Below are 24,814 nucleotides of genomic sequence, written 5' to 3' on the forward strand. Positions count from 1 at the left end.
ATGAGAAGGAACAGCTAATCATGGCAAAAGGGAGTAAAGAGCATTCCAGGTAGAAGGTGTAAAAACAACAAAGACATAAGGTAGCAATAAGTTTGCTGTTAGAGAAACAAAATGTACCTGGAATTTAATGGGCAAAGAGAAACTGGTATGAAATGTGGTCTAAAAGGGAGTTCAGGATCAGATTACACATCTGTAAACCATGGTAAGGAACCTGGATTCTGTGTATATTGGAAAGTGTTAGAGAGTTTCTTAGTAATTCTGATTATCTGTTAATATTACTTGACTATTGTGTGGAGAACAATCTAGAGGAAAGCAAGAGTAGAAGCAGAGGGACGCTACTTTGCAAGCTGTTGTAAAAGCCCCTCCAACCAATAGTGGTGATTGAACCAAGTTGATAGTGGAGCTGGAAATAATATTCACATATTTGGGGTGTATTTAAAAGGATTGAATTGACAGGGCTAGAATGGAATGGATATAGGGAGTGAAAGCAAGATGGAAATGAGAATTCCCAGGTTTGGGATTAAGTGGTGGTGCTATGTTATGGGATGAGGAATATAGAGGATGAACAGTTTAGGCTCGGGACCCAGAGTTCTCTTATGACCATGTTAAGGTTGAGATGCCCATTAGACATCCAAGGTGAGTTGTCAAGTTAGGTAATTGGATATATGAACTTGGGGATCCATGAAGAGGCTGGTGTAGATTAGAGAGTCTTTGGCACATGAGCAGTTGAAAATTATGTTAAAGCTTGTAATAAGGGTTAGAAGAAATCTTGAAAGTGGGTCAGATGATTATTGGTGCACCAAAATTTCACAGGCAGGCAATATATGACAAAAAGGGGGCACTTGTTGATGTTGGGATGGAATAAGACTAAATTTCTGTTTTTATGTAAATTTGAGGGACAATAAAAGTAATTGTGTGTCCCATTAGAGGCTAAACCCCTTACTCTCGGTAGCTTGTATACTCAAGTCTCTCAGGCATGTCTCTGCGACCCCATGGACTATAGCCCACCAGGCTCCTCTGTCCATGGAATTTTCCAGGCAAGAATACTGGAGTGGCTTGCCATTTCCTTCTCCAGGATACCAGGATCAACCCAGGGACAGAACCTGCATCTTCTGCATTGGCAAGCAGATTCTTTACCACTGAACCACCTGGAAAGCCGACCCTAGGTAGCACCTACCCTTAATGAGTTGTGGTTAGGACATCTGAGGTATTGGTAGCAATACCTATACAATCATTGCACATAATGGTTGCCATTATGATCTAACTTTATGTACAAGTTTAAATGAGCAGTCACAATAAAGGGAAAGTAGGTTTTGAAGTGCTTGCATAATACTGCCCTTGATGAAACACTTAATATTTTCACAAAAATTTAAAATTTCATGTGTTATCTATCCTTGCAAGCAGGTGTTTTAAGTTTTTAATGTTTTATGTTTGCCTTCTTCCATGGGGTGTGTGTTTAGTAGCCTTTTTTTGTGATTTTCTTTTTTTCAAATTCATTTTTATTGGAGTATATTTGATTTACAGTGTTATATGTTAGTATCAGGTATATAGCAAAGTAAATCAGTTAAACACATATTCACTTTTCTTTTAGGTTCTTTTTGCATATAGAGCATTAAGAGTATTAAGTATAGTTCCCTGTGCTATAAGTAGCTTCTTATTAATTATCTGTTATGTATATATATGTGTATATCTACAGTAGTGTGTATATTTCAGCCCCAATCTCCCAACTTATCCTCCCCATCTGCCCCGTTTACTGTGGCACTGACAGAAAGGGAACATACTGTATCATTCTAATTCTTTACCATTGTATTTTGGCCTTGTTGGCAATTCTTTGGTGTTATTTTTAATTTTCTAGTTTTCAGGCCTGCCTTTGAACTTTCACCTTGAACATTCACATGCCTTTGAACACTCATCATGAATGTTTGTCATATTTTTGAACATCCAGTTTGGCCCTGAATGAAGTACAGTAGTTTCCCTTTATCTGTGGTTTTGCTTTCTGCAGTTTCAGTCACCCACAGTCAACCATGGTTGGAAAATATTAAATGAAAAACTCCAGAAACAAACAATTCATAAGTTTTAAATTGCATGCTGTTGTGAGAAGCACGATGAAATCTCACGCCCTCCCGCCTCTTCCTGTCCAGGACGTGAATCAGCCCTTTGTCCAGCTTATCCCACTCTTTAAACACTTCAGTAACCCTCTTGATTACCAGATGGACTGTAGAGGTATTGCAGTGCTTGTGTTCGAAGGAACCCTGATCTTACTTAATAGTGGCCCCGAAGTGCGAGAGTAGTGATGCTGGGCACTTGCCTAGTGGTCCAGTGGCTAAGACAACCGTGTTCCCAACGCAGGGGGCTGGGTTCAATCCCTGGTCCGGGAACTAGATCCCACATGCTGCAACGAAAGATCTTGCATGCCACAATTAAGACCTGGTGCAGCCAAATCAATAAGTAAAAATAAAATATTAAAAAAAGAAGAGTGGTGCTGGAAATTCAGATATTCTCTTGTGCCTAATTTATTGATAGAAATTAAACTTTATCATAGGTATGTTCATCTAAAAAAAACCAGTGGTTTCAATGAAAAAAATTAGTAGTCAATCTAAGAAAGAAATGGAGAATTTTATTTGAGCCAATCTGAGGATTTTAACCTGGGAGGTTGTCTCTGAGAGCTTTGAGAACTGTTCTGAAGTGGTGAAGGGGGAGGCCAGTACATATGTGATTTTGACAAAAGGGTATGTTCAATCCAGCATCATCTTGGTAGAAGGTCAGTGCTATTTTTGAGGAGCAGATAGCTTACTTAGTTAATGGTTTTATTTCTTTTCTAAGTATGAGAATATGCAAGAATCTGGGTTCATCATCCATTAATTACAGTATGGACCCATCAATTTATTATGTGTTCTAATAACATTTACTGACATGAGAAATACTCATGACATGGTTTTAAAGTAAAAAAATCTTTTGAAGTTATATATACATTAGGGTCTCAGTTTTATGAGTGTCTGTGTGTGAACATGTGAGAGTTGGGGAGAGAATCTCTGGGTCACGGGATGTTTATTTCCTTCATCTCCCAAGTTTTCTAAAATGCATGCATGCATATTAAATAATCTATAATCAAAAAATGCGATTTAAAAAATTTCCACTAGAAATTCGTATTCCTCTATTTTAAATTTCATACAACATTTTTAATACAAATTCAAGTCCTTTTTCTGATCATAAAGTAACTTTCTCGCTGTTCTTTTTTCCATCACTGTTTGTTTATTTCCAGCCTTCCTTTCTTGCTCCGTGCTACTGAAGGAGGTGGCTCGCACATCTCCTTTCGGTGAGGAACAAATCCTACGCCACACCCCAACCAAACACTTTTCCCTTTGTGTTCTCTGTTTTTGTCACTGTACACAATGCTGAGCTTTGTTGACTTGGCTACTTGCTGTTTCTGTCCTCATGGTTGCCATTTTCCCATTCCAGTGCCCTTTCCATGTTATTTGTTATTATTGATCTCATTCTTCTTTTCCTGTGAAATGTTTATCCTAAAACACATCTGCAAGCCATCCAGAGCGCTGCTCGGATACAGTTAAACATTTCAATGAATGTGAGCACCAAAAATATATTTCTTTAGTATCTGTAGGTTTCTCTTTGTGGTCTCTTTGAAAGCAAGTGCAACGCTCGGATGCAAATATGTCATCCCCAAAAGTCACAGACATAGGTCATAGTCTGCCAGGACCAGCATCTGTCTTTAAAGGACATTGTGTGGATTACTATGATTGTTGCCTTTTAAAGTAATTCAGAAGGCAGAAAGGAATGTCAAACACAGTGAATTTTCCTTTTTCAACCATTTCGGAAATAACATTTGATAAAATGTGCAGCCCTATTTGAAATTAGTTTATTATGCCTTTATGCGTTCTCAGAATTATGAGCTCCACATGTGAGTAAAGGAGAATTTATTTTTCTATCATTTAATTAATGTCTTCTACCATCAATGTAATGTTTATTATTTCGTTGAGTTTCGTGTTCCAGAATTTGATGGAGAGACAAATATCCACTTACCCTCTTCTTGTTGACTCCGATTTTATAGACTTGGATTACTCCCTTTCAGTTTTCTTCTTTTCGGACAGAATAATTATAAGCTATTTTCCTTGCCCCTTGAAGTGTCCTTCCCTGTACTTTTCTTAGCTCAAGAATCTCTTTGTTGAGCTTGTGACCAAAACTTTCTGCATTTACTCCAAGCTAAACATCAGTACATGAGAAAATCACCACATTTTCTGTTTTGTTTTTCTTTATTCTTTCTTCTGATATGCTGAGCTGCAATTTCATTTTGGATCCACATTTTCAGTCATAAGATTCGATGGAGTCAGGACATAACCATTAGACCAATTAAGTCCGACAGGGAAAGACAAATATCACATGATATCACTTATATGTGGAATCTAAAATATGATCCAAATGAATTTATTTACAAAACAGAAAGAGACTCACACACACACACACACACACACACAACAGCAAACTTATGCTTACCAAAGAAGATAGCAGGGGGAGATAAATTAGGAGTTTGAGATTAGCATATATATACTATTATATATAAAATAGTATAGATCACTGCAAGGAGATCAAACCAGTCCATCCTAAAGGAAATCGTCCTGAATATTATTGGAAGGACTGATGCTGAAACTGGAGCTCCTATACTTTGGCCATCTGATGAGAAGAACTGATTCTTTAGAAAAGACCCTAATGCTGGGAAAGATTGAAGGCAGGAGGAGAAGGGGATGACAGAGGATGAGATGGTTGGATGACATCACTGATTTGATGGACATGAGTTTGAGCAAGCTCTGGGAGTTGGTGATGGACTGGGAAACCTGGCGTGCTGCAGTCCATGGGGTCGTAAAGAGTCAGACACGACTGAGTGACTGAAATGAACGGATATATAAAATAGATAAACAACAGGGACCTAATGTATAGCACAGGGAACTATATTCAATATGTTATAATAACCTTCAGTGGAAAAATATGGAAAAGAATATGTGTGTGTGTGTGTGTGTGTGTGTGTGTGTGTGTAACTGGATCACTTTGTTGTATACTTGAAACTAACACACCATTGTAAATTAACTATCCTTCAGTAAAAAATGAATTAATCTAACATGTCTAATCAGCTTTGAGGGCAGCTCTGTTATTCCTGGTTTTTAAAAAGGATAGCAGAGAAGTAATTAAAAAGGAAAATGGTTTCTCTAGGAGAAATGAAAAGCACTTGAGTTTGGTTATATTTCCTCTCTCCCTTCCTTTCTTCCTTTTTCACTTGGCCGTACCTCCTAAGCTTCCACAGGGCTCTATTATAGACCTTATTCCTTTTACATCAGGGCACTTTATTGATGATGTGTATATATTTCTATCTGCTCATTAGTCTATAAGCAACTTGAAAGAAATCTAAATCTCAGTTATATCTTATATGGCCACATTGGCTCCTATTGTGTTTCACATACAATTGAGCCTCAGCGAATGTAAAGTTGTGTTTTATGCTTTATGAAGAGTGAGTTCACAACTTGGACAATATGAAATATTTTCATGTGGAATGTGTTAAATATTTGTGCTCTGAGAGAGAAGTTTCCATTTGAGAAGTAGAAGGGGTTTTTAAGACAAAAGATGAAACATTTTCTAGACTGTAAGGGTAATCATATGCTGCGATAGATTATCAGAGAAGGAGGTGGGATCTCCATCCCTGGAGACTGTAAATGACTGGGCAGAGAAAACATCCATGAGAATGACTGAAGCATTAGACCTGTCCTGAGGCAAACAGATAGACAGAATGACAAATGGTCCTGTGATTCTTTGATTACTTGGCCTGTGAAGAGAAGACAGAGGGAAGATGTTGAAATGACTGCAAATATGGAGAACAGTCCTTATTGCTTTCTATAGGAGAACAAATCGAAGGAGCTTAACCTAACATCTTAAAGATCTGGGTTTTGTTTTACAGTTAAGGATTTTAAGACATATATTGTGAAAATCCTGTGGAAACCTGCAAAATAAAAGATTGATTTGTGTGAGATACGGAGTTAGCTCTGATTCTGTTGCAGTAAAAATATTTTTGATGTTACTCAGAATGGAGAGAATTGTTCTAATATATAATTTTCAATGTATAGCATTCTTTTGGGAAAGGCAAAATGCTAAAAGTAGTATTTGCAAGCACCAAGCATCATCATTGCTTCATGGCTAGGAGGAGAGAAAAGAGATAATAGGTGGGAAATCTTGCCCTTCTAAATATCTGTGCAGGATTGTGTTGTTTTAATCAGTACCAGAAGGTGAGGGGGAGGCTGGGACATAGCCCTGCTCCTCTGGGTCAGCCTTGTGTTGGTCACTGAACCTTTTTCCAGTGAAAATCTAGAAGAATTGGAGGCTACAAAAATCTTGCCAATACAAGGGGAACCAGAATACCTATAAAAAAGAATCAATAGGAATTTGATTGTAATTTCAACATTCAGCCACATGATGTCACAATTGGATTTTGATTTTCACTGTGTATTTGTCTCAAATTATAGATGAAGGCGTTTTCAAAGCTGGAGAGGAGAGATCAGAAACGCGGGGGGCAGCTGAAGTCCAAGAAGATGAAGACACTCAAGTTGAGATTCCAGTGGACCAGGTAGCCACCATGCCTTTAAAAAGACGTGTGAACCAATGACTACCATTTTCTTTCAAGTTTGGTGGGTTGCTGTTCTCATGCAGATATAAGTTAAACCTTCTCAGGTGCTAGCTATGTGACCGAATGACCTTAAAAATAAAACACCTTCAGTTTTTCCTAGTATTCCTACAAAGAGGAGCCATTAGGGCAGTCTTTATTACAGAAAGTTGTATATCTTTAATAAACAGCACTGAAGAATGAGGTGGGTTGGAGTCAGGTATGAGAAACAGAGGGAGAAGGTTTGATACAAAAGAGCATTGGCTTGGGGGTTTTATCTAGAAAAAAAAGTCCTCCATTTAGAACAGCAGTTTGAAAGTGCTGTTGTCTTCTGTCCTTTAGGGTCCTTGAAATGGCTATGGTTGGAATTTGTTTTTCGTGAAGGAATTGCTTACATAAATGCAGCTCAAATATTTGCTAAGTGTGTATTGATTTTCTTTTTTGGCCAGTGGAACACTGTGCTGTAGAAGTGTGTGTGTGTGTGTGTGTGTGTGTGTGTGTGTACACGCATGTTCTTAGAGAAGAGACTAGTATTCATTCTGGCTAAATGACACAAGAAATAAAAGTCATTTAGGCTTTTTAATACAATTCAGTCAGGTTCCTTACAATTCTAAGTGGAGGATTGGAATTTAAGCGAGGAGGGGGAATTCATAATCCCAGGCTCAAGGGAATACAAAATCACCAGAAATTGCCACTTGTTCTCTGGCTATTATGTGATTTTTCCTTTTCAAAGAGCAAATTCCACAATCCAACAAATTCCATAGATGATGTTCTCAGTTGTGTTTGTCTTACCAGTGCAGCAGTGAAGTTACTGCCTGATTATTCCACAGGCATTTTCTGTAAGCGTCGCCTTCCTGGGGAAAAGCTTAGTGTGTTAAAAATCACACAGATTTCCAAAATCCAACTTATTACCCAGGATTAGCTACAACTAACAATTTTTCATAAACTCCAGTTGTAGGTATTTTTTCCCTGAGGGAAACTGGGATTTTAAGTCTTCGGTGAAGCTATAATTAAATATTATATTTTAAGACAAAGAAGATCACGTATGTACAACACCTAATAGCAGTGGGAACCAAGACTAATTTATATTCCAGAGTCAAAAATGCCAAATATCAAGGGAAGGTCATAGCATTATTATGGAAGGGAGATCTCTCTGTTAATCACTTAAGTTTTGTAATCTGTGATAGGTATTTCTTTGCTTGTTGGATGATCACCGGGAAGAGGAGGGGATGTAGGGGAAATTGATCTCGATAATACTTGAACAGCCTTGAAAAGAGTCCGCAGAGCTTGATTTGACACAAGAATGCTAGCCTATTAAAAATACAAGTATGCGAGAGAGACTGATTAAACAGATTGCTGAAGGCTGGGCAATTTCAACACATTGATGTCAGTTTGAAGAAAAGAAAACCAGGTAACAAAAGGTCAGAGTAGGTTTTGACCTATTTAGGTATTTCTTTGAACCTATTGGTAATGGAGCTGGGATTGTCTAGCTCAGGGGGTTGGCACGAGATGCTTATGAAGTCAGGTCTTAGAATCTTTCTCTCTGTGGCCTGGTAATCTTTGCTCCATAGATCTTTGCTCTAAGCAGCTATGTCATAAATACTGTGGAAAACCAAGTGAGAGTGTGGAGACATTAGTGTAAAGCTGACCATAGTAAGAACAGAAAAGAAAAAAGTGGAAGTATTAGTCATTCCATAGTGTCTGACTCTTTGCAACCCCATGTACTGTAGCCTGCCAGGCTCCTCTGTCCATGGCATTTTTCAGGCAAGAATACTGGAGTGGGTTGCTGTTTTCTTCTCCAGGGGATCTTCCCTACATAGGGATCAAACTCCAGTCTCCTGCATTGCAGGCAGATTCTTTACCATCTGAGCCACCAGGGATGCTGAGGACCTGCCCTAATGGTGATGTTCGTGAAGCAATAACTACAATTTATTCAGTACTTACTGAGTGCCAGGCACTGTACTGGGCACTTTAGCTCATGGAATTGTGATGACAACCCTGTAAGGTAGGTCTTATCACCCCCACCTTATATATGAAAAGTAAGCTCCTACAGGTAGAATTACTTGCTCATCAGTTGTACTGTTAAGTAGAAGAATTGGGATTTGTATCCAGGTCTAACTTCAAAGCACAGAAGTGATCTGGGGAAAGAGTATTAAATGCCCTCCTCCCTGCAAAAAGTTAGTTATTAACCCAAGGAACGGAAACAATTCTTGCATAAGAAAGGAAATGTCCATCATATACTCCTGGGCTCAGCTATTTCCTTTTGGGGCCTCCCTGGTAACTCAGCTGGTAAAAAATCCACCTGCAGTGCAGGAGACCCTGGTTCAATTCCTGGGTTGGGAAGATTCCCTGGAGAAGGGAATCTTCTACCCACTCCAGTATTCTTGGGCTTCCCTGGTGGCTCAGATGGTAAACAATCTCCCTGCAGTGAGGGAGACCTGGGTTTGATCCCTGGGTTGCGAAGTTCCCTTGGAGGAGGGCATGGCAACCCACTTCAATATTCTTCCCTGGAGAATCCCCATGGACAGAGGAGCCTGGTGGGCTACAGTCTATGAGGTCTTAAAGATTTGGACATGACTAAGCACAGCCTGGAGAATCTCAGGGACAGGGGAGCCTGGTGGGCTGCCATTTCTATGGGGTCGCACAGAGTCGGACACGACTGAAGTGACTTAGCAGCAGCAGCAAGCACAGCACAGCAGCATATTTTTTGGGGGGGCCATACCTGCTTAATTTCTTTGGACTTGTTTCTCATCATCTCAATGGTTCGTGTTGTAACTTTAGTCAAAGGACCATGAAGAAGGGTGTGTGTGTGTGTGTGTGTATGTGCGTGTGTATGTAAATATCAAGTGCAAATTGACCAAGTACTTTATACATGTCTGAAAAGCAGATCTAGTTTCGGAAGTGAGGATTAAGGCCTCTGTTGAGAGGCAGTTCACCATCGATCTCTGGTGTTTTTGCATGTTTTGTGAGCTGAGACACAGATTGCCTTTGTTTGGGACTGCTTTATCAAGGATATTTGCCTGGTGAACAGCCTCCAAACACAGATAGTGACTTCCTCTGGAACAGTCATTCTCAACTGAAGGTGATTTGCTTCCAAGGGGACATTTGGCGATTTCTGGGCACACTTTGGCTCATTATAAATGATCAAGTGCTACTGACCTCTAGTGGGTAGTGTGCAAGGAATCTGCTCAGTATCTTGTAATTCCTCACAACTTGACTGTCCTCACAACAAAGAAGTATCCAGTCCAAAATGTCAACAGTGCTGAGATTAAAAAATTCTGGTTTGGAGCAAAGGCTAGGTTTGTTTATGGTTCAGTTTAATAAAGATAATACCTCCCTATAGTGCAAAGGTCAGGTAGGTTTACTATCCATTATAAAAGATGTGGTGCCATTGAATTGGGAGAAGGCAATGGCACCCCACTCCAGTACTCTTGCCTGGAAAATCCCATGGACGGAGGAGCCTGGTAGGCTGCAGTCCATGTGGTCGCTGAGAGTTGGACACGACTGAGCAACTTCACTTTCACTTTTCGCTTCCCTGCATTGGAGAAGGAAATGGCAACCCACTCCAGTGTTCTCGCCTGGAGAATCCCAGGGACAGAGGAGCCTAGTGGGCTGCTGTCTATGGGGTCGCAGAGAGTCAGACACGACTGAAGTGACTTGGCAGCAGCAGCAACCATTGAATTGTATGCTGAAGACTAGTTAAAATGGTAAATTTTTATGTTTGTTTCATGAAAATAAAAATATTTGGAAAAAATGATTTGGATTCCCTAAGCCTGGGGTTCTTCTGCTGTAATGCAAGCCACCATGTGTCTCGCCCCCTTCACAATGCCCTGTGGGAACGGAGCCTTGGGCAGTAGGTACAAATGCCAGTCCTCTGGCTACTGCCATTGCTGTGAGCAGTAAAGTCCTTTGTCTCTGAGCCAGTTGTCTCTTATCTTCTGCCAGCATCCATGGAAAGATGGCAGGCTAATGTGTCAGCTTGTTAAGTATGGTAAAATTTTAGATCTCTCACAGCCTCTGCATCCCATCTGGCTTTGTGTTTGTGTGTTTAAGTGTGTGTAATGGGGCATTGTGTACTAATTTCAGCTAAATCCATGTTTGAGCTCTGTCCCAAGGTCTAGATGCCTAATTTTTTTTAGAGACAAGTTAACAATCCTGCATCTAATACTGCCAAACCAGTGGGAAACTAAGGAATATCACATTCTTTCATGGATTTGGGGAGGGCAAAACCAACTTCTTTTCTCAAGGAGGAGTTTAGGTCTCATAAGAATAAAATACTCTTTTAAAAAATAATTTTTTGCATGCACATTGCAAATCAGCCTGGTTTCCCATAAGCAGTGAAGGAAGTGCCTGATTAACCAGTACCTGTGATTGTGTGCCCTAGCACTGATGACGCATGTGTCAGTATGCTCCATTTATAAACGGATGCTTTTCCAAGCTAAGGAGGCAAGAAATGAGACTGTTCCATTATAGATAAGTACACTGTCTCTAGTAGGTAACGATCAGGCAGGAGAAGCCACCATCTCAAAAGACACAGGCAAATAAATACCTATAAAATAGGGTGAGAAGCAATTATATTTTGGGTTTTGTGCCTTTTGAGAAAAGAGAGCAGAAAACGTAGATAGTAACTTCAGAGTGGTCTTGGATTGTTTTATAGCATTTTCCATCCATTTGTAGTAGATTTTGAGTAAGAAAATGGCAGCCCACTCCAGTTTTTGTGCCTAGAGAATCCCATGGACAGAGGAGCTTGGCAGGCTACAGTCCATGGGGTTGCAAGAGTTGGACATAACTTAGCAACTAAAACCACTAAAACCAGTAATAAAATGAGAATTCCAAGATTTTTTTTTATGGTAAATAGTTTCTTTAAATGACATTTAAGCCAGCATCATGAACCCAGGAGCAGTGAAAGCTTTCTTTTTTTAATTGGAGTTTTGATATATACTGTTTTCTTATTGACTGATTTAAAACTTAATAAATCCTTAATAACAAAGTTGCACATATACTCTTCTAAAAAATCAACCAATCTAACAAAAATTATGACAAAAATAGCAACCACTTGCCCCAGCCGTTCCCACCTGGATTCCTGCTCTACAGATCTGATTTGAGCTGTTAGCTATTTCTCATCAAATACATGGCTATGTTTCTAAACCACATGTTCTCTTCACTCTATTTTAATACCTCTGAGATCTTTGAGCCTTACAAGTGATGACATGTCATAGTTTAATTGGCATTTTAAAAATTCTAAGACATATAACATAATGGAGATCCTTCTAATTGGTGACATCTTAAATATCTTCTTTTACTTTTCAATTTAGATATTATTTATTAATTTTACCTGTAATGATGATGGAAGATGATTATTTAGATCTCTTACCAACCCCTGCCTCCCCCCGCACCCCACCAAATCAGGCCATATTCACACACACACCTTTCTCCTTCTTTCTTTACATTCTAGTTTTATAATATTTTTTTTTTTTTTCCAAATCAGTGTTCTATCTGCACCTTATTTTTACTCTGGAAGTATTATTTTAGCTGAGCCATATAGGATAGTCACTTTTTCTTTCTTGTGTAATATTGTTTTCCTCCTCCCTATTTTAGTAATTGCCTATGTTTTTAAAAAAAATTTTGTTCTTAGTTTTCTAAGTTTTCATTTGATTAGTTTTGTCATCTGTGTAGCTATTTCCAAGCCATCTGCAAACTACCAGGACGGGTTGCTGCTGCTAAGTCGCTTCAGTAGTGTCCGACTCTGTTCGACCCCATAGACGGCAGCCCACCAGGCTCCTCCGTCCCTGGGATTCTCCAGGAGAGAACACTGGAGCAGGTTGCCATTTCCTTCTCCAATGCACAAAAGTGAAAAGTCAAAGTGAAGTCGCTCAGTCGTGTCCAACTCGTAGTGACCCCATGGACTGCAGCCCACCAGGCTCCTCCGTCCATGGGATTTTCCAGGCAAGAGTGGGGTGCCATTGCCTTCTCCAGGACAGGTACACAGTGACAATAATAAATAAATCTCAAGTTCGTCTTTTCCTCAAGCCCTTCAGTCATCTGCCTCAGTCATCAGGCTGGTTAGTTGGTTTTTGGATCTAGTTTTTTGAATTCTCCTGGTATTTTTCTTCCCCATCATTTTGGGAAGTTCTTTTGCTTCTCCAGTGGGTGGATTCCCTATTAGGTTCTGCATCTCCCTCTTTCATGGTCATACCTTTGCTGGTTTTGTGGAGCTCACCTCTAGCAGCTGCCTGGGAAAAGTTTCACGGGAGGCACTGTCATTTCTTGAGACTCTGCATGTCTGAAAATGTCTTTTTTTTTCTTTACTCAAAATTGATTATAAGCAGGACTAGATATAAAATTCTAGCTTAGTCATAGCTTCTCTCAGAATCCTGAGAGCGTTGCTCAACTGTCCTTCCCGTCCAGAATGGTTGGGAAGTCTGATGGCATTCTGTTTCCTGGGCCTCTGTAAATAATCCTTTTTCTGTCTCTGGAAGCTTTTAAACTCTTTTCTTTGTTCTAGGTGTTCTGAAAAGTTTCAGTTACGTGCTTTGGTGCAGATCTTTTTATTTATTGGACTGGGTACTTACTGGGCTGTTTTATTCTGAAGACGTTTATTTTTCAGTTCTGGAAAAAAATATTTCTTAGGTAATGTTCTTCTCTCCATTTCTCTACCTTTCGTCTGAAGCTCCAAGTATTTGGGTATAGGACCTCCTATATCTTTATGGATTTTTTTTTTTTTTTTTTTGCCATTTTTCTCAACTTAAAAAAATCAACAAGCTTCAGAATTTATTTTCCATCTATTGATTTTTTTTCAAGCCATTGCAGTTTTAATTTTTAAGAACTCTTTCATATTCTGTGACTGTTCCTTTTTATAGCATCCTGTTCTTGTTTTATGTATGTGATATCTTCCCTTCTCTCTCCAAGGATTAATCTATTATTTTAAACTTTCTTTTCCTGAACTATGTTTGTTTCTTTTTTTCCCTCATTTCTTTCTGCCTTCATGATCTCTGTTTCCGTGTTAGAGGTTTTCCTTGGCTGTCTGGTTAGACTTTTTAAAAATTGCAATATATTTGACATGTATCATTGTATAAATTTAAGGTGTATGTTTGGTTAGAGTTTAGAGTGAAGCAACTAAACTCTGTTTAGCTTAGGGAACTCTGTGTGCATTGGCAGAGCTCATTAAGCTAATGAAGTTTCACTCTAGTGGTTGATTTTGCTATATTTCATTGGCATACCTCCAGCTTTCAATATCTGTGTTATTCCTTTGGGTTGGTCTGTTTCTGTTATGTAGAATTTTTCAATCTCTTGTCACGATGGTGTAAGCTTGGCTGTGAGCATTTTGGGATCTGACTGTGGGAAGGAGGCATGCATACCTTAAGTAAAAGACTGTTTAAGTAGAGACGTTTATTCTTCTGGGTTTCAGTTTGGTGTCTTTGTTCTCACTATGCTTGGGTCCAGCCTCTCTAAGGTTCAACATCTTTAAAGAATAAGCCTCCTTTATTTCTCCAAGGGCAGAAAGGGTATCTTGGAAGCCTACCTCCTTCTTTCAAAGACACTAAGCCAATCCACCTGTTTCTAGTTACGCTTTATGCCCCTTCTTTCGGAGATAGATGGTGCCTCCAATCCCTTCTATAGTTTTTTCCAACATGCAAAGCTTGCTTCTTGGCTCTCCCTCCCTTCCTACAGACTCAAATTTTAGCTTCCTCAGTTCTGCTGTTATTGGCCCCATATCCACTGGCTTAGACAGTTTCCCAGGTTTGGGGGCTGGGAAACTGTGTCCCTAGAGGTTCGTCCCTTTAAAAATTTCCCTTACCTAAATTTTAGATGGGAATCAGAAGACAGCTAAGAAAAAAACCCCACACATTTGTTCAGTCTGCTGTGTTTAACCAGAAATCACTTTCACACTAATTCATCACTGTGAAAATAAACTGTCTACATACTCTCTGCACCTTGGATGACAGACTAGCAGCCTGTGACCAAGCTCCTATGAGAATCTTTTTGGCTGGCACAAGGCTTACAATATAGAATCTCCTTAGTGGGCCTTGTATGCTCTGTCTCTCTCTCTCTCTCTTTAAAAATTCTTTATTTATCTATTTTTGGCTGTGCTGGATCTTTGTTTCTGCACAGCTTTTTCTCTAGTTGTGTCAAGTCGGTGCCTACTCTCTAGCTGTGATACACGGGCTTCTCATTGTGGTGATTTCTCTTGTGGATCATGGGCTCTAGGGCATGTGGGCTCCAGTAGTTGTGATTCGTGGGCTCAGTCATTGTGGTTCCCAGGCTCTAGAGCACAAGCTCAATGTTTATGGTGCACAGGCTTAGTTACTCTGTGGCATGTAAGATCTTCCCGGCCCAAGAATTGAACCCATATCTCCTACATTGGCAGGCAGATTCTTTACCCCTGAGCCACCAGGGAAGCCCTGGGTACTCTTCTGTTTATCACAGGTCTCAGCACTCCCTATTACTTCACACCTGTCCTGAATTACACATTTATGTTATTTGCCCAACCCCTGGGGTCATTTGAGTTTGTGATGCATGATCTACACACACAGAACACAATGGCATTTTAAAGAATCTGCAGCCTAGAAGCTATCACCAGAAATAGGAGGTTTGAAGTGCAACTATGCCCACTGACATAGTTTTGTCCCTTTTAGAGAATGAGAGGTCACTTACAACTTCTCTTATGAATGATAAGGTCGATGGAGAGCTTGTTTCTGTTACTTGTTCACATGCCATAAAACACACAGAGAAAGATGAAGAAGGCTGTTGCTTCTGACCAGACCCCTAAATCTACTTCAGTGAAATGGATTTATTAAATCAGTGAAATGTGTTTATTCATTCCTTAAGAGGTTACGGAAAAACCTAAATGAACTTTTTGGCCGGTCAGCTCAGTCGCTCAGTCGTGTCTGACTCTTTGCGACCCCATGGACTGCAGCATGCCAGGTCTCCCTGTCCATCACCAACTCCTGGAGCGTGCTCCAGCTCATGCCCATTGAGTTGGTGATGCCATCCAACCATCTCATCCTCTGTCTTCCCCATGTCCTCCTGCCTTTAATCTTTCCCAGCATCAGGGTCTTTTTCAAGGAGTCAGTTCTTTGCAAAGGGTGGCCAAAATACTGGAGTTTCAGTTTCAGCATCAGTCCTTCCAATGAATATTCAGGACTGATACATTAAAATAAGGGCTTCCCAGGTGGCTCAGTGGTAAAGAATCTGCCTGCCAATGCAGGAGATGGAAGAGATGAGGGTTCAATCCCTGGGTAGGGAAGATCCCCTGGAGGAGGAAATGGCAACCCACTCTGGTATTCTTGGAGAATTCCAAGGACAAAGGAACCTGACAGGTAGAGTCCACGCGGTCACAAAGAGTCAGACACGACTGAGCACGCTCACATCAACTACAGTATTAAAACAATAATTATAAAATGTTGAGAACCAGAAGGGAAGCGGGTCTTGACTTCTTTTTTTGCCATGGAAGGAACAAAGCCCCATACTGTAGTAGGAAAAGCCACTTCCCCACACAGATACAGCCTGCTGGGGGCATAAGTGGGGGGCCTACACTATCTGGCGTTCTGTCTGGACACCTCAAGGAACAGAAGCTGGGAGATAAGGGGCTTCTATTTCATTCCAATCCCAAAGAAAGGCAATGCCAAAGAAAGCTCAAACTACCGCACAATTGCACTCATCTCACATGCTAGTAAAGTAATGCTCAAAATTCTCCAAGCCAGGCTTCAACAGTATGTGAACTGCGAACTTTCAGATGTTCAAGCCGGATTTAGAAAAGGCAGAAGAACCAGAGATCAAATTGCCAACATCCATTGGATCATCCAAAAAGCAAGAGAGTTCCAGAAAAACATCTACTTCTGCTTTATTGACTATGCCAAAGCCTTTGACTGTGTGGGTCACAACAAATTGTGGAAAATTCTTCAAGAGATGGGAATACCAGACCACCTGACCTGCCTCCTGAGAAATCTGTATGCAGGTCAAGAAGCAACAGTTAGAACTGGACATGGAAAAACAGACTGGTTCCAAATCGGGAAAGGAGTACGTCAAGGCTATATATTGTCACCTTGCTTATTTAACTTATATGCAGAGTACATCATGAGAAATGCTCTACTGGTTAAAGCACAAGCTGGAATCAAGATTTCTGGGAGAAATATCAATAACCTCAGATATGCAGATGACGCCACACTTACGGCAGAAAGTGAAGAAGAACTAAAGAGCTTCTTGGTGAAAGTGAAAGAGGGGAGTTAAAAAGTTGGCTTAAAGCTCAACATTTAGAAAACTAAGATCATGGCATCTGGTCCCATCACTTCATGGAAAATGATGGGAAAACAGTGGAAACAGTGACACACTTTATTTTTTTGGGCTCCAAATCACTGCAGATGGTAATTGCAGCCATGAAATTAAAAGACACTTATTCCTTGGAAGGAAAGTTATGACCAACCTAGATAGCATATTCAAAAGCAGAGATATTACTTTGCCAACAAAGGTCTGTCTCATCAAGGCTGTGGTTTTTCCAATAATCATGTATGGATATGAGAGTTGGACTAGAAAGCTGATTGCTGAAGAATTGATGCTTTTGAACTGTGGTATTGGAGAAGGCTCTTGAGAGTCCCTTGGACAGCAGGGAGATCCAACCAGTCCATCCTAAAGGAAATCGGTTCCAAATGTTCATTGGAAGGACTGATGCTGAAGCTGAAACTCTGATACTTTGGCCACCTGATGTGAAGAGCTGACTCATTGGAAAAGACCCTGATGCTGGGAAAGACTGAAGGCAGGAGAAGGAGACAACAGAGGCCCTATGAGATGGTTGGATGGCATCACCGACTCAATGGACAGGAGTTTGAGTAAACTCCGGGAGTTGGTGATGGACAGGGAGGCCTGGCGTGCTGCAGGGGTCGCAAAAAGTTGGACACGACTGAGCGACTGAACTGAACTGAACTGAACTGAAGTATCTCACAAATGGAAACAGGTTCCACCTGAGTGGAGGGCTGCTGGGCCTCCACTGCCTTCCCTGAAATGAAAGGAATTGTATGCAAATGGCCTTTTCAGCTTCAAGTCAACCTCCTTTTAGTGAATTGTATTCCTATTTGGTGCTGCAGGCATCTCACTGCAGGAAGAGTTAAGATGAGGATGCTCTGCTTCTAAACTTCCCTGTGCATCAGCACCGAGGCTTTTTGTGACATCCCCTTGGTTGATCTGTTTAATTGATAGGAATGGTGTTAAAATGGTGTTAAAACATTAACATGTAGCCTTCAGGAATTTCTGATGTAAGTGAAAGAAGATAACATTTACTTGCCAAGTGAGAAAACTTAATGGGATAGGTTTTTTTTTCAAAAATAGCTATCTAAACATAAATTCTCAAAGTATTATATCTTATCCTACTAGTGTCTGGGCCCTTGTGGAATTCAACGGGTCTAGGCTAGTCAGCTGTCAGCGGGTGGCCAGGCCAAACGTTCCCTCTCCGTGTCCTGACAGCGTCATGTCTGTGAATAGAGCCACTTTTTTTTTTTTTTGTAGGTCATTGTACTTCAAACCACATCCAAACCATTTTCCCCTACCTTGTGAAACTAAGCCTCTGAAAGCTGAAAATAGGAAGCAGTACTTTGCTGTCATGAAAAATTGAAACTGATTATTTCCAAACACCTCATTCAGCTTGGGTGGGAGATGATTTTAGTCTCCATGGGAACAGAAATCAAACAAGTGCAGGAACTTCTTTACTTTCAGCATCTCTGCCTGAATTCTGTCATCAAATCCACAGAAACACCTATAACATATCCTACTCCTAAATTTCAAAGGTAGCAAATGTTACACCGAGAAATGAACATCTAAGGTGGTATTTTTATTGGGGGGGGGTGGTAGTGTTCTGAGCTCCAGTTTCTAGGTCTAGGATGTTTCAAGGATGGAGCAGGAATGATAGGCAAGAATGGAGAGGATGTTTGGGTGGTTAGGTAGGCTCTCCTGCCTGGAAAGTTCTAGCTTGTGCTATTACCTCAGATAGCAAGGGTTTTAAAGTTTCAAATACATTTCTTGGGGAATTCTGATATAAGAAAAATCAACATTTACTTCTAAAGTGGGTGGGACATCAGCTGTAGGTGCTATTTAAATGCTTTTCCCATTTCTAATTTTTGGTGCTGTGGTTACGGTCAAAGGTGTGATGTGAGTTTAAAGTGTAAGTTATCTAAGCAGTCCCATCTGTCTATGAAAATGCCTTCCAAGTAATTGATGCTTCCTATATTTTGTGGCTTATTTCCATATGATTTCCATATTCCATCTTCTTTCCTCTTACCACTCAGGAATCCTAAGTTAACCTTTGTAGCTGAACACATATTATCTAGAAAACCTGAATACTTATGGTTTCCCCTGAGCCTTCCGTGCTTGGATGCAGCCAGCAATCATAAGTACCAGACCTCTTCTGTCTTGCCATACAAATCAACCATTTTCTCAGGATGGGCTCTTACAAAATAAATAATCAGGTATGCATGTAGGCAAATGCAGGCAAAAAGGCACTTGGAATATCAACAGTGTTGTCATGTTAAGGAGAAAATCTAGTATAACTTTTCTAGTAACTATTAAGAGCAATTGTTTATGATAGATAACGTGATTTTAAAAAGGTAAAAAGTCTCAGCTTACAAAAACTTCTATGTTTAAGGGTACATGTTTTCTGTAACTGTCCACATATATGTAATATGTCTGTTAATCTAGCTGCGCTCTGGATGTTCTTGAAGTCAGTGAGACTATGAGACTGAAATTTATCTGCATGATTTGTGGGATCATTATGTGTATCAGTTTAGTGAGTGCAGGGGGTGAGGTATAATGAATACCTTTTCTTGACTCCAGTGAAATGTAAGAATTGTGCTTTATACAGAATACAGTATTACACAATTACTCATAGGCATGAGCTAATCTTGAAAGGTCAGGATGGAGCTGTTTTCAGTATCTACCTTAAAACTATTCCCTTCAAATTTTAGTCACAGATTGGCTAAAATTCGACATAAACACCAAGGGAGAAGACCTTTAAGCATAGGTAAAAATATCTTCCTAGTTTATTGCCTTGGCAATGATGTGTTTCTTTTTTATAAAGTGACTCTTAAGAAAGAGTGGCAGGGTGATGTAATTAGAATAAATCTTGCAGAGCTGTCTTTATGGCTGAACTTCTGTCAACAGTGCTGTGCTTAGATGCTCAGTTGTGTCCGTGTCTTTGTGGCCCCGTGGACTGTAGCCTGCCAGGCTCCTCTGCTCATGGAATTCTCCAGGCGACAATACTGGAGTGGGGTGCCCTTTCCTACTCCAGGGGATCTTCATGACCTAGGGATCGAACCTGCATCTCTTGCATTTTCTGCATTGGCAGACAGATTCTTTACCACTACCCGGGAAGCCCAACAGTCAGTCCTATTTTCTCCCAATTTTCAATTAAATTGGTATTTTTAACTTAAAAATATGACTTTCATCTAGTGAGGCATTATTACAATTAGAAATTTTAAGCAAAGATATCTTTTGGGGGTGGTGGTATATTTATGATCTTGCCTGTGTTATATACATGGATTAAAAAGCCTCAGAAAACTAAGATCATGGCATCCATTCCCATCAGTTCATGGCAAAAGGATGGGGAAACAATGGAAACAGTGAGAGACTTTATTTTTCTTTATTTTTTCAGTTCAGTTTTCATTCCAATCCCAAAGAAAGGCAATGCCAAAGAATGCTCAAACTACCGCACAATTGCACTCATCTCACACACTAGTAAAGTAATGCTCAAAATTCTCCAAGCCAGGCTTCAGCGATACATGAACCGTGAACTCCCTGATGTTCAAGCTGGTTTTAGAAAAGGCAGAAGAACCAGAGATCAAATTGCCAACATCCACTGGATCATGGAAAAAGCAAGAGAGTTCCAGAAAAACATCTATTTCTGCTTTATTGACTATGCCAAAGCCTTTTACTTTGTGGATCACAATAAACTGTGGAAAGTTCCTCAAGAGATGGGAATACCAGACCACCTGACCTGCCTCCTGAGAAATATGTATGCAAGTCAGGCAGCAACAGTTAGAACTGGACATGGAACAACAGACTGGTTCCAAATAGGAAAAGAGTACGTCAAGGCTGTATATTGTCACCCTGCTTCTTTAACTTGTACGCAGAGTACATCATGAGAAAACTGGGCTGGAAGAAGCACAAGCTGGAATCAAGATTGCCGGGAGAAATATCAATAACCTCAGATATGCAGATGACACCACCTTATGGCAGAAAGTGAAGAGGAACTCAAAAGCCTCTTGATGAAAGTGAAAGTGGAGAGTGAAAAAGTTGGCTTAAAACTCAACATTCAGAAAACGAAGATCATGGCATCCGGTCCCATCACTTTATGGGAAATAGATGGGGAAACAGTGGAAACAGTGTCAGCCTTTATTTTTTTGGGCTCCAAAATCACTGCAGATGGTGACTGCAGCCATGAAATTAAAAGACACTTACTCCTTGGAAGAGAAGCTATGACCAACCTAGACAACATATTAAAAAGCAAAGATACTACTTTACCAACTAGTCAAAGCTATCTAGTCAAGCTATCCATCTAATCAAAGCTATGGTTTTTCCATTAGTCATTTACAGATGTGAGAGTTGGACTATAAAGCTAAGCACTGAAGAATTGATGCTTTTGAACTGTGGTATTGGAGAAGATTCTTGAGAGTCCCTTGGACAGCAGGGAGATCCAACCAGTCCATCCTAAAGGAAATCAGTTCCAAATATTCATTGGAAGGACTGATGCTGAAGCTGAAACTCCAATATTTTGGCCACCTGATGCGAAGAACTGACTCATTGGAAAAGACCCTGATGCTGGGAAAGATTGGAGGCAGGAGGAGAAGGGGACAACAGAGGATGAGATGGTTGGATGGCATCACCAAATCTGTGGACATTAGTTTGAGTAAGCTCTGGGAGTTGGTGATGGACAGGGAGGCCTGGCGTGCTGCAGTCCATGGGGTTGCAAAGAGTTGGACACGACTGAGCGACTGAACTGAACTGAAGTGCCCTCTAGGGACCAGCAACATCAGCACACCTGAGCTGTTGGAAATGCGGAGGCTCAGAAGTGCTGACTCAGAATTTGCATTTCACAAGATGCCAGGTGATGGAGAACCACGGGCTTAGAAGACATGAAACTGGAAGTAACTGTTTAACATGGTGTTCAGTTTGGGAGGTTGCTCCGTACATTATCTTGGGGAAATAGTATAGTCTCATGATCATAAAAGTGTTCATACCCTCTGTCTCTACTGTGGGGTTTTGAACAAGTTTAACTCTTTATGCTTCAGTTTGTTTGTCTGCAAGTTGGGATGAGAATAGCAGTTTCCTCAAATGGTGGTGAGGTTAGTGTAAGGCGAGTGTAGAGAAAAAGAGAGCTAGCCAGGCAGTCAGGCAAGAAAAGGGAAATTTATTAGAGGGAAGCGAGAGGGTGACTGGCCCTTCAGGAGAACCAGTGTCCTCACTTTCTGATGGGGTCTTTCTTATACTCTGCCCATGAAAAATTCTCTGAAGGGATGGTTAATTTTTAGCCTGTTGTTGAGCCCTGTGGTCACATAGCTGGAGGTCTAGAATCTGGTGGTCTCGTAGCTTTGAGAAGGTAGGTGCCAGTGAGAAAACAGAATGTCATTTGGGCAGTTTGGGCAGTCTCAAGGATCACTTGAGATCACTAAAATGATCACTTGATCGTTTTATTCTTTGTTTGTGAGGTGAACATAATGAGCCATCTCAACAATGAGATCCCATGTGGGCCCTATCAGTGAGTTTAAGTATGATCATGCATATGAAGTACATGGAACATAAGATCAGGTACTGGATGGAGTTCCCAATAGACATGAGTCTTGTCACCATCACCTGTCCCTTCAGGCACACACTATGCTGGCTTTTATCTGTAGGAGGCACATTTGGGTTTAGTTTAAGACAACGAATTGCAGTCCTGTGGGAAACAGGGTGATGGACACAAAGATGAATAAGAAAGAACCCTTGCTTCTAGAAACTTCCAGAAGGCCTCCCTAAAGCTAAAGGTTGATGTTTCCCCATTATTCCACAATCATTCCAAGCATTGTCTGAGGCATCTACTCGACTGCAATTCATGTTCACTGTTTTCATATCTCACAAAGCAGAGGATAACAGTACACTGAGATTAGAGTTTGAATGATGTTCTGAGGGTGCAGATAAGGAGTGACAACTGGCCTGAGGGGACAAGGACAGCTTTGAGAGAAGGTGGATCTATCAGAGGGAAGGTAGATCCTTCCAGGCAAAGGTAGAAGGAACAGGATGAATGGCTACTGCCGACTTGTCATTACAACTGAAAAGTTGTCCATTGCTGAAGTGCACATACTAATCTATGGAAGTCATCCTTTTTTGGTATCTCTTGGTGACACATTTGTATTACTTTTAAGAGTGAATAGAGTTCAGAAACAAAGAAAGCTATTGAATGGTAAATTTGTCGTGAAAAGCGCCTGACAGCGCACTCAGAAGCAAAGATAAAAGTAAGTAACTAAAAGCAAGGGTGATTAGTTTATGAAAATCACACCTAGCCGTCTCAATGGACTGGAAGTTGAACATCAGCCTGCATTTTACCTGTGTTAACCAAAAAGAGCAAGATGACTGCTGTGTCTTGCTGTATTTTGTTTTCACTGTGAACGTGATTTAGAAAGGATACTGCTCTAAGTGGCTCACTAGAATACAATTTCATTAGTGCAAATCCTATACTATACTATTTCACAGACAACCTCTCAACTCCTTCCATTCAGTACAAGAAAAATGGAGTGGTAACAGTAATAAACATACATACATATATATATATGCATATGTATGTAGCTTTTCCAGTTTATAATGGTCTTTCATGTACATGATCTCATTTGGTCCTTACTCAATTCTGTGCGGTCATTATTTCCACCAGCCCACAGCTGTCTCATCTTGCACAGTATATATTTTACACTGCCAGTTGACATCACCATTGTAGAAGACATCAGTAGGCAGAAATTTTGTCTAGGAACCACTGCCCACCCCCGCACCCCGCCCCCACCCCCCACCTCGTGATCTTCTTCAAGTCTGAACACAGTCCCTTGGGATCATGTGAGAACTGGCTCTTGCAGGAAGGAGAGGTGACATCATGTATGAGAGCTCTGCTTCCCTTCACTGTAAAAGGGACAGTGTGATTTGACCTGGGAAAAAGGGCTCTTCCCTGCCTGTCTCTCTTCCTCCTTCTTCACTTTCTCAAGTTGAACTTGTGATTTCTTACTCGAACCTTTTCCATTTCTTTCTCCCCAAACCCTCCAACCCTGCCCTTTTGGTGCTGTGTCTACTCTCCTTTGTTGAAACTGTTAACCTCATCTGGATCTTGTAAGGTTCTTTGGGTGAGTGGTGGCGTGGGACGTGGGCTCCGTACACAGGTCACCCCCGCTCAGTGCGCTGACACAGGGGTCCGGTGGATGTGACTCCCTGTTTAGCTGGCAATCAGCCAGGTTCAGCTTAACAAGCAGGGACTCAGAACTTGGGGATTTTGAAGAAATTAAATAGTTGCTAAGATTTTTTTTTTTTTTTTTTTTGATGAAGTGGAATGAGATCACACTTAAAATATAATGTGGCTGTCTATTAATGGACGCCCACTCTCTTATAGAAGCAGTGGTTTTTAAATTTTTTACTTCTTTGCAAGCCCTTACTTACTACGGTATAGATTTTATCCTTGTGTGTGTATATAGGTATAAAACTCAGTGTTCCTTCTGGGGATGATTTGATTGATGTATACACTGGAAACATCTTTAATAATTTAATGCTTGCTTCAAAGGAGATTACACCAAAAAGCGCATTGCTTTTCATTTATTCATTACAGATCTGTCATAGAAGCATTTTTTCTTTCTTTTATTTATTTATTTTTTTTTGCCCTGAATTGTAGTGTTGTAGTAAATTTCGTACTACACTCAGGGTATTTTAAAAGATTATAAGCCTTTTAACTAATGTTATCATCCTATTTAAATTGATCAAATTGGTATTTCAGCCCCATAACCTTGCATTTCTGAAAGTTGAGCTAACCAGATATGGCTTCTTTTGATGACTACTAAAATAGCTGTTCTGGGGAAAGTCTAATAGAAATAATGGGGTAAAAACATAACACTGCTTGTTAGTAGTGATGACAATAACAGCAAAGAGAACAGAGCCTGGATTTAGGGC

At 40.4% G+C, this 24,814-nt stretch overlaps 1 protein-coding gene across 3 annotated transcripts in view; it reads left to right on the top strand.

Moving 5' to 3' along the window:
* The window catches only part of DCDC2 (doublecortin domain containing 2), a 149,380-nt gene that overhangs the window by 115,206 nt on the left and 9,360 nt on the right, over nucleotides 1–24,814 (top strand). For all 3 annotated transcript variants that reach the window (XM_027525368.1, XM_027525370.1, XM_027525369.1), the window contains one exon: nucleotides 6,522–6,622. In XM_027525368.1, the coding sequence (XP_027381169.1) occupies nucleotides 6,522–6,622 (101 nt within the window). The remainder of the gene's footprint in view (nucleotides 1–6,521; nucleotides 6,623–24,814) is intronic.

This window comes from Bos indicus x Bos taurus, chromosome 23, assembly GCF_003369695.1.
Source record: "Bos indicus x Bos taurus breed Angus x Brahman F1 hybrid chromosome 23, Bos_hybrid_MaternalHap_v2.0, whole genome shotgun sequence".
Taxonomy (NCBI): domain Eukaryota; kingdom Metazoa; phylum Chordata; class Mammalia; order Artiodactyla; family Bovidae; genus Bos; species Bos indicus x Bos taurus.